Source organism: Vigna umbellata, chromosome 3, assembly GCF_029865625.1.
Source record: "Vigna umbellata cultivar VRB3 chromosome 3, Vumbellata_1.0, whole genome shotgun sequence".
Taxonomy (NCBI): Eukaryota; Viridiplantae; Streptophyta; class Magnoliopsida; order Fabales; family Fabaceae; genus Vigna; species Vigna umbellata.
The window spans coordinates 25,676,991-25,686,452 of NC_142167.1; the positions used below are offsets into that span (position 1 = coordinate 25,676,991).

The 9,462-nt window shown below is 29.4% G+C and overlaps 1 protein-coding gene across 2 annotated transcripts; it reads left to right on the forward strand.

The window, feature by feature from the left end:
- The first annotated feature begins 2,451 nt into the window (after window positions 1–2,451).
- On the forward strand, window positions 2,452–5,502 carry LOC124825573 (AT-rich interactive domain-containing protein 2-like). Of its 2 annotated transcripts, XM_047298218.2 has the most exons (3): window positions 2,453–2,744; window positions 4,260–5,040; window positions 5,154–5,502. In XM_047298218.2, exons 2-3 carry the CDS (start codon window positions 4,435–4,437, stop codon window positions 5,157–5,159), a joined length of 612 nt encoding a protein of 203 aa, XP_047154174.1. In that variant the 5' UTR covers window positions 2,453–2,744; window positions 4,260–4,434; the 3' UTR covers window positions 5,160–5,502. The 2 variants fall into 2 exon arrangements, with proteins under 2 accessions (XP_087965458.1, XP_047154174.1); XM_088109332.1 differs by lacking the exon at window positions 5,154–5,502 and having other exon boundaries at window positions 2,452–2,744; window positions 4,260–5,147.
- Window positions 5,503–9,462: the final 3,960 nt, after the last annotated feature.

Consider the following 9,462-nt stretch of genomic DNA (forward strand, 5'->3'; position numbering starts at 1 on the left):
AGGAAGGTGTTGGTGTTGCAGGTGGTTGGTTGATCTTGTTGTGCTATGAAAGGAGTAAGATACTAATGTTGCGGGTGGTTGGTTGGTCCTTGCGATGTTCGATGTTTGTGGTGGCGCTGTGGTTAACCTGTGTGTTGCTAGTTTTTGTGGGTGGTTCACAATAGTGCTCGTTTCATGGTAGTGCTCCAACTATTGTGTCTTTAGTGATTTGATAATAAAAAAAAGACATACCCATAGTATCTAATCATTCAAATTAACAATTATTCCTTCTTCTAAATGTATCTTTCCCATAGATCTTTTTTACCTTTTCCCCTATAATAATTTTAACAATCACTAATAATTAAAATTCAAGACAAAAACCAATATGCTTAAGATAATTATAGTGAAATAAAAAAAAATAACATATTTCTCTAATATAATCAGGGATGACAAAATGTAGCGGGTTACACAGGCCAACACGTGAATCTGTATGAAGAAAGTGAGGTGAGCTGAGATTTTAGGTTTGCCAACTTTCATAGGCCCAACCCGTAGCCCACGTAGGTTTGGGATGTGGCAAGGCAGGCCAACCTATTGCCCGCGTGAAAAAGAAGTTACAACTTCATGGAGCCTTCTTTCTATCTTTGAAAATATGTTTGTTGACATGTTATGTGAAAAAGCATGTTAAATGATTCCATTCATATCTTAGTATCTAAAATACGATGAATCATAACATCATTTGTAGTGTAATTATCAACTGTTAAAGTAGAATATTTTCTACCTAGATTTCAATCCATTAAACATTCAACCAACAATTTGGCAAGAACTTGACTTGTATGAGGAGCAGACACATACATAAACCTAAATTTGGAAGTCAAATTTTTATAATTTAGTCAATAAGAACAAAGTTAAGATAAAAGTTATAATTAAAATAAATTGTGTTATTACCTCACAAGTCGACTTTGTAACCTCTACATATCATCAATAAAATGAGTTATTATAGTCATCTAACCTCTATTTTGATTAGTAGAAGTCCACATATAAGTTGTAATTGTAACTTGACTTTGATTCCTTGACAACATTAATTTCATTTTCTTTTTTTCTGCATTGTAATTCTTCATAATATTCTTTTTAAGGTGTTTCAAGAAACCACCTTAAATAGATGTGTTACAACAACACAAAATTCTTTTAAGCCTATGTGATCAATCATTGACATTGGACACTCATATCATGAAACACATCTCTAATTATTTGTTGATTGAACACATAATTGCCAACAACTAGGTTTTACCACTAGGAGTTTTTAAAAATGATTGTTTGATGTCTTGTGTTGTTTGAAGCTTGTAACTCTTGAAATGGTTTCTCAAATGTGATGTCCCTTGCCTTGCATCACCCAAAAGACTTTTGGAACAATAATTGCACATCGCTTAAAATGACTTTTCCATCTACTTTTTGTTTCTTAAAATCATTCCAAACATCTAACAATAATTTTCTTGAGTTACCAAAAATTGAATCTATAGGATCACCATTTTTATTTGAATCTCCTACATTTGGTTCTACAAATTGTCCTTGTTGACCATCATCTGATATAGAATAACATGCTTAGAAAGAAGTAAGCCTAAGACTAAGCTAGACAAAGAAGCAATGGAATTAAAAAGATTTAAAATAGATGAGAGAAAGGATAGGAAAACTTAGGAGTTTGAAGACACGCCACTTGAAATGATCCAAGATAGGTGCCAAGGTTGGATCACCACTTGTTCTCACAAGATAAGACCCAAAAGATGATTAAGAGACAAAATTCTATCTCAAAGAAGATAAGCAAATGAATGCAAATCACTCTTATATTCATTCAATCAAAGGTGTGTGTACAAAGGAGACCATTAGGTTATGTATATAACCTTAAGGGTGAAGTAAGTGGAGAGAACTAAAGGATGTGGGACTTAAAATGCCCTCAAGTCTGGACAACAACACCTAAGAGTGTTTTTAAGTCACACATCTCCCAATTCTTCTATTTCTTAAGGGTTTATAAGCTTTCTAACTAATATATAAATCAAAACTACAATTATACATGAGCTAACTTGCAATACAAACAACTCAAGGAAAAAAAAACTTTTTTATTCTTCTTTCTTTTTAATCCAAGCTATATGTTAAAGGGGTTTGCTAACTTATGTAATCTCTTAAAGTGTACTAAATTTTAGTTGACAAAAATATTTTTATATATTATGAATTTTATATTTTAAGGTTAAAGATATTTAAATAATTTCTATTTTTTTTATTTTAAATTAAAAATAAAAATTATTAAAATACGAAGTATGTTTTTTATGAATAAAATTCTTTTTATCAACTAAAATTTTTAACTTAACAAATCCATAATTAAAATTATAATATAATAATTTTATTTATAAAAACATCTTTTTATTATCACATACTTTAAATCAGAAATATCTCCCATTACATGATCCATATCTATTCTTATTCTCGCTTTTGTGCTTATAAATAACCAATAGTCTCTGCTTGGCTTTGTGAGCCTCTAGGCAATCTATCTCATTGGGAGGAGCAATTCTAGTCATTCTACTTCATTGGAAAAGGAAGAGTGACAGCATAGTCCCAAATCCTTCAACTTCTTCTTTTCCCCAAATCTCCTGTTACTTTCAAATATTTTAACCCTACCATTTCTCATTATCTCCCAAGTTTCTGCTCCTCGGCCATTTTCATTCTGAAGCCCAATGAAAAATTTGACTCCAGATCCTGTTGTTCGACATCACCGAGTATGTTTTCGATACTTAATTTGCTTGATTTCTGTATGTATCACATAATATACATGTAAAATTTTATCCCAAAATATTAGGTTTTGTGTTATAATTTAAGTAAATTGATTTTTATTAAGGTAAAGATACTCTTTTTATATCTGTATCTGTAAATATTTCTTTTAGATGTCCAATGATATAGTGTACCTTTATCCATATCAGAATCCATATCAGAATTGTAGTTTTTCTTTGATTTATAAGAAGAGTGTAATATTTCTCCTATCCATAACAATATGGTAGATTTATAATAAAGTGATTATCAGATCTGTATTGTTGATCAGATACGTAACAATACAGATTTGTAGGAGTAGAGTCTTCTATATATGTAATAGTGTTGTTTATCATCAGACATGTAATAATACATATTTGTAAAATTTACATATTTTAAGATTTTTAATATAATTGTTTCTCAGATCTGAATTGTTTTTCAGATCTGTATTCATTATATGTAACAAAAGCATTTTTCACCATTATAACAAATATGTTTTTCACATTTGTAACAATTCCATTTGTCAGATTTGTAACCTGTTGATAGCTTTTGGTCTATTTTTATCCCTTTTCAAATCCAATACAAAATATTAATATTATTTTATATTCTTTTAAACATGTAATTTAATCAATTATATTTAAGTTATAATTTAGAATTTTATATTCTAAATTTTTATATATTAATGCATTTTATTTTCATTATAGATGCTAATTTGTTAAAATAGGCAATGTTCTTATTTAATTGTGTGTTCTGATGCACATATTTGAATTTTTATGTGTACATTAAAGATTAAGAATCAATAAACTAATATTTTATTTTAATTTTTAATGTTATAAAATTGTATTTAGTACTATTATATGTACTATTTAATTAATATTATCACTGATCAGTTCAAATATATATATATATATATATATATATATATATATATTATTTCTAAAATATAAAGTGTTATAAGTCAAATGACACGATTATTATAAAATAATAATATTTTTAAGAGTTTTAATTGTAATAAAATTTTAGTGTAACTCTTTTAATACTATTTTCTAACCTAAAATTTAAATTTTACTTTAAAACAAATTTAAATTTTACTTTAAAAAAAATAGGATTTTTAAATTATAGAAATGAGTAAATTTAAAACAAGGATTAAATTTAACTCCTCCGTGACTTTAATTAGAGAACTATCACATCAAATTGTAAAAATCATATTTTAAAATATGATTTTATTATTTCTTTTCTAAATTTAAAAACAAAATTTTATTTTAAAACTAAGCATTACATTAGATGTAAATTTTCAAACTAAGCATTCTATCTTCAATAAATTATTTTAAATGTACTTGTTTCTTTAATTAATTCAAAATTAGTGTTTTATGATATGACTTTTAGAATATTTTTATCTCTTAATAATTTTAATCTTATTATAAATGACATCCTAGATGAGAACGTAGAAACATACGCTAATTATGATGAATGTTGTCCTCAACTAGGTGTTTATGATGCCTATATTGAGGAGTCAGTCAAACATGTGAACAACCTTTGAAAGACTAAAGACTATAAGTATTTGGTCACAACTACTGCTAAGTATACCACTAGTAAGTAACAAGACATCAATGAAGGAGAAATCAATTTTGAAATTTTCAAAAGTATTAGAACCATTGTTTAATGGAGATTTTTGATGATTCGAATCAGACTTCACATTCTTCAAACTTAGAAAGTGAAGATATGGAACTAAATCAAACACAAAACAACTCATTATCAGAGGATAATGGAATTCCAAGGGCAATTATTCCCATTGGACCTCGTTTTCAAGCTGAAGTTCCTAAGTGGGAAGACTCAACAAATGAAAAATGTCATAATAATGATGATGATTTAAAGTGGCTAGGTATTCAAGTTTGGCCAGTGTCTAATATTAGTGAAAATAGTACAAAAGGTATTGGAGAAGGTAGGCCTGACTCTTGCTACTGTAAAAATTTAGGATCAATTGAATGTGTTAAATTACACATTAGAGAAGCAAAAGAACTTTTGAAATTGGAGATTGGTGCAACAATATTTTCAAGTTGGAAATTTGATGAAATGAGAGAAGAAGTTTCAAAATCATGGATATTAGAAGAGGATAAAGAATTTGAATCTCTACTAGAATTAAATACATCTTCAACGGTCAAAAATTTGTGGAAGCCATATTGTTTTAGCATGGAGACAAGATCTTTACAAGAAGTTCACCGTGTCAACGATAAGATTAGAACTTCAATTAAAAGAAGTTACAATCAGGTAAAATTATATTTTGTGTTATAATATTTATAGATAATAATCTTTTATTGATGTCATCTACATGCATAAAAACAATTTCTTATATTCATTCATGAATTGTTTTGTATTGTCAGATATAGTTGTTGGTCAATCTAAATAGTAAGCAAATCTGAATGGATCAATATTGTGCAAAAAGTGTTACATTTGAAGAACACCTACAAGCAATGAAAGAAAGACAAGTGCAACTCATTGAACAATTAGCTGTAAGCTTTGTTGCTTAGATAGTCTTTCATCGAGCTCTTACAAATCTTCAAAACTTCCTCTTTGCCCCAATATCAATCACTTGAACATCCATCATCTCCTTCACAACAATGAAGTAAAAAATATTTCATGTCATTTATATTTTCAATTTCATTTCCTTATTTGCAAACAATCTTTGTCTACTTATATTTGTTTGTGATAATTATGAGCTTACTTGTATTATTCATTATCATTGGGAAATTATACTGAAATTTGCTGCAATAACTCTATTTTTAAAGCTATAATAGAATTATTCTATCAATTCAGTAATTGGTATAAAATTTGAAGACTCTAAAAAGACTTTTCCTATAAACTAATACACATTAATGGTGATTTAAGCCGTTCAAATTTGTTAAAAACCTTCAAAATCATATGAATTGAAAATTTTAAATGAAGAAAATGCAAATGTAGAAGTCATAATCAATAAGAAACAAAAACTCTTAATATGATTTTAGAACACTTCTAAATAGTCAAAGAAAAATAAGTTGACATGAAGAAGCTTGAAATAAAAAGATTCTTGAAGTTCATAGGAAAACATGAGAGAGAGATCAGGGGTGGGGTGAATAGTGTTTTAAAACATTTTTCGTAAAGCAACGTCCTAATGAATTATAATGAGAGTATATAGAGATGTACTACATTTAGATGCTTGTCTTATTGGATAGGTAAATAAGAATACGTTATGACAATGGCATTTTAAAAAACTTTGTAAAAGCTTTGAGAGAAAAACAATAAAGTACTATTTTTATACTGGTTTACTTAATCTGAGCTACGTCCAGTTCTTCCTTACGATCTCTTAAGATATTTCATTAATCTTTTCAGAGATTACACGAGTTTAACCTACTCTTGGTTAAGTATTCTTACACCACTTCTTGTTCCTTAGTCAACACGACTAGTTCGAGTAGGCTTTCCTAAACGACTGTCTAGACCAAGTTTACCCACTCCTGATTAAGTATTCTTATACCACTTCTAGCCCCAAGTCAACATGACTAGTCCGAGTTTAGCCTTTTCTGGATCTAACCTAGACAATTTTTAAAAACTTTGTAAAAGCTTTGAGAGAAAAACAATAAAGTACTATTTTTATAATGGTTCACTCAATTTGAGCTACGTCCAGTTCTCCCTTAAGAACTCTTAAGAGGTTCAATATTTTCAAAGATTACACGAGTTTAACCTACTCTGGACTAAGTATTCTTACACCACTTTTGGTTTCCTAGTCAACACGACTAGTTCGAGTAGCCTTTCTAGGATCTAACCCTAAACAACTGTCTAGACCAAGTTTACCAACTCCTGGTTAAGTATTCTTACACTACTTCTGGTCCCCTAGTCAACATGACTAGTTTGAGTTTAGCCTCTCCTGGATTTAACCTAGACAATTGTCTAAACCAAGTTTACCTACTCCTAGTTTAATATTCTTACATCAGTCTTGGTCTACAAGTGTATGATTATATGATGGATGTTTAATCAATACAAGGTATTCCTATATTCTTGTAATTGCTCTTTTTCTTTTTGCCTTTTGGTTGAGGACATTAGACAATATGAGCTTAGAGCGAAGCACTTGAATTTTGTTGGATCTCTAGTTTTTCTCTCCTTTCTTCTTTGAGCATTTGTGTTAACTCTGTGGGCATGTAGACAAACTTTAGAGTAGATATTTAATTAAAGCTTTCTTCTTTTCTCTTTTCTTCTTTGTCTTCCTTTTCTTTGGGAAGCATCATACATTGTAGGCTTGAAAATAAGTAGAAGACTTGTTGTGATGATGCCTTTTCTTTTCACATTTTATCTTGTATGAGCTTTCTTTCATTATATCAATTGAGTTGAAGAGCATAAGACGATATAAGCTTTGAGATGAGGCAGAGATGATGAATGATGCTCTTTCTCGAGCATGCTCTCTCTCTCTCTCATTTTCTTCTTCACCTTTTCTTTCTTCTCCATTTTTCTTCTCTTGTTTTCTTCTTCTATTCTCATCTCTCATGTGTTTCTGCTTCAACCAACCCCCTCTTTCTCTTTAGTTGATCTTATTTATATAGGCTTTCTTGAGAGATGATCGTTAAATGATGAGTTGATTTTAGGAGAGTAGGTAGCCGTTAGGAGGGAGGTCAAACTTTAGTCTTTTCTTTAGAGGTACAATGCTTTATCCGAGTTTATATTGAAGAGTGACTTGTATGGTTTGTCAAAGCAGAGGTCTTCAAGAGAATGATTCCTTGAATGATCTTCAATTCTCTCAACATCTTTATCCAACTTGTGGAGATGTTCTGATCAATCCTTTGTGTATTTCTGTTCTGCACATATAACAAGAACAAAGTATACAAGCAAGATGACACTTTACAGTACATGCATTTAATGCCATTAAATGTTTTGAATGTTTATAGACATTAATTGTTGTTGCTTGTTCAAAATATCTTGTCACACATCTTGTTAGTAATTAATGCATCGTTCAAATATAACTTTCAAGAGAAGTTAGACGATGTATAGAACATTTGACAGTAAACAACATAAAGCTTTAAATGCTTTATGGATGAAGAGTTGTTTTAGATGTAAAGTTTAGAGCGCTTTTCATTAACAGAATTCTTCATAAGATGCTTTTGCTTATAACACTATTTTTAATTGTAAAATATTAAGCTTCAGTGTACTTATGATTCTCAAGAATAAGTGTTTCAATCAGAGAGCTTGAGAACACATCCTATTGTTTTGCACATAATCCTTAGACGATACCTTTATGAAATATTTTTGTTTTATTTCTTCATGAGTAGGAATCCTTAAGCATATTGCCAAAAGGTTTATGTAAACAACATGTTAGATGATATAAAATTTAAGGCAACACTGTTTTGTATGTTCTTATTTTAAAAAGACTTTGTATTAGCACTTGGACAATTTGCATGACTTCTTGTATAAGAACTTTGATTTTCATTTTAATTGAGCAATCACTTTAGACGCCTAAGGCCAAGTAGGCACATCTCTTCTTAAAAAGTTATTTCGTTTAAAGCTTATTGTTAAACTTTGTAACTTGGATTTCTTAGACAGTTTATTCTCTAGAAAATTTTATCTTAACAATTCTAAGTCTAAAAAATGATTGGATTCGTAATATGTCTATAAGTAGATTGTTAAGATGAAAGAGAAAGATAAGAAGTACAATAATACTAGAAAACTACCAAAAGAACGTGAAGTGAAAATATCAAAAGAGAAAGAGCATGTGCCTATAATGTCTACAACAATTGTCAAATCATCTAGTATGTGAAAAGAATGTGTGAAAAACCTTTGTAAAATTCTTCATGCTATGAAATTTGTCCTTTATGAGCTTAAGTTATGGTATCTTTCTTTGAGAGTATTTCTCCTTTATCCATTCAGATTTCTTAATCTCAATAGAATTAAAAAGGATACTTTAAGAGGTTTGTACTTGTGATACCTAGAGATATTGTACTCGTAATACCTAGAGAAGTTATACTCGTGATACTTGTAGAGGTTATACTTGTGATACCTAGATAGGTTATACTCGTGATATTTGAAAAGCTTGTACTTGGGATACTTGGAAATGTTGTTACTTGGAGAGATTTGTGTAGTCATTTATAATAAAATTTTATTTTTTGGTGGAACTTATTAAGAAATGTGCTTAAAGAAAAACTAGACGTAGAATGATTTTGATGAACAAGTATAAAGATTTTGTGTGCTTGCTTTTCATATTATATTGTCTAATCAATTTTATCTATGTGTGAGAAAATGTATAAGGCTCTTTTGAAATCGTCATTCTAGATCCTGATTGTTCTATCAATTGATATCAAAACTTGCATTTGAGGGAGTTCCCAATAAAACAAGAGGACTTATCTGTGTATACAAAAAAAAAAAAACTTAAAGATAAGCTAATAACTGTCCACCTTTATTCAACAATGAAAAGTATGATTTGTGGGAGCCAAGGATGATGTCATATTTGGACACCATAAATATAGAATTATTGAAAATTATTGAAAATGGCATTCCTACACTATAATGTGCCTTACCAAACGAAGAAGTCAGCAAAGTTCATGTCATGATCATTATTAAGGAAATATGGATGATTTGCCTCTAGCTTATGGAGGTAAAAATGAAGTTTTGATCATTAAGATTCAAAATCAAATAAAGAAGTTTACTTCAATAGGATGGAAAACACTACAAGTT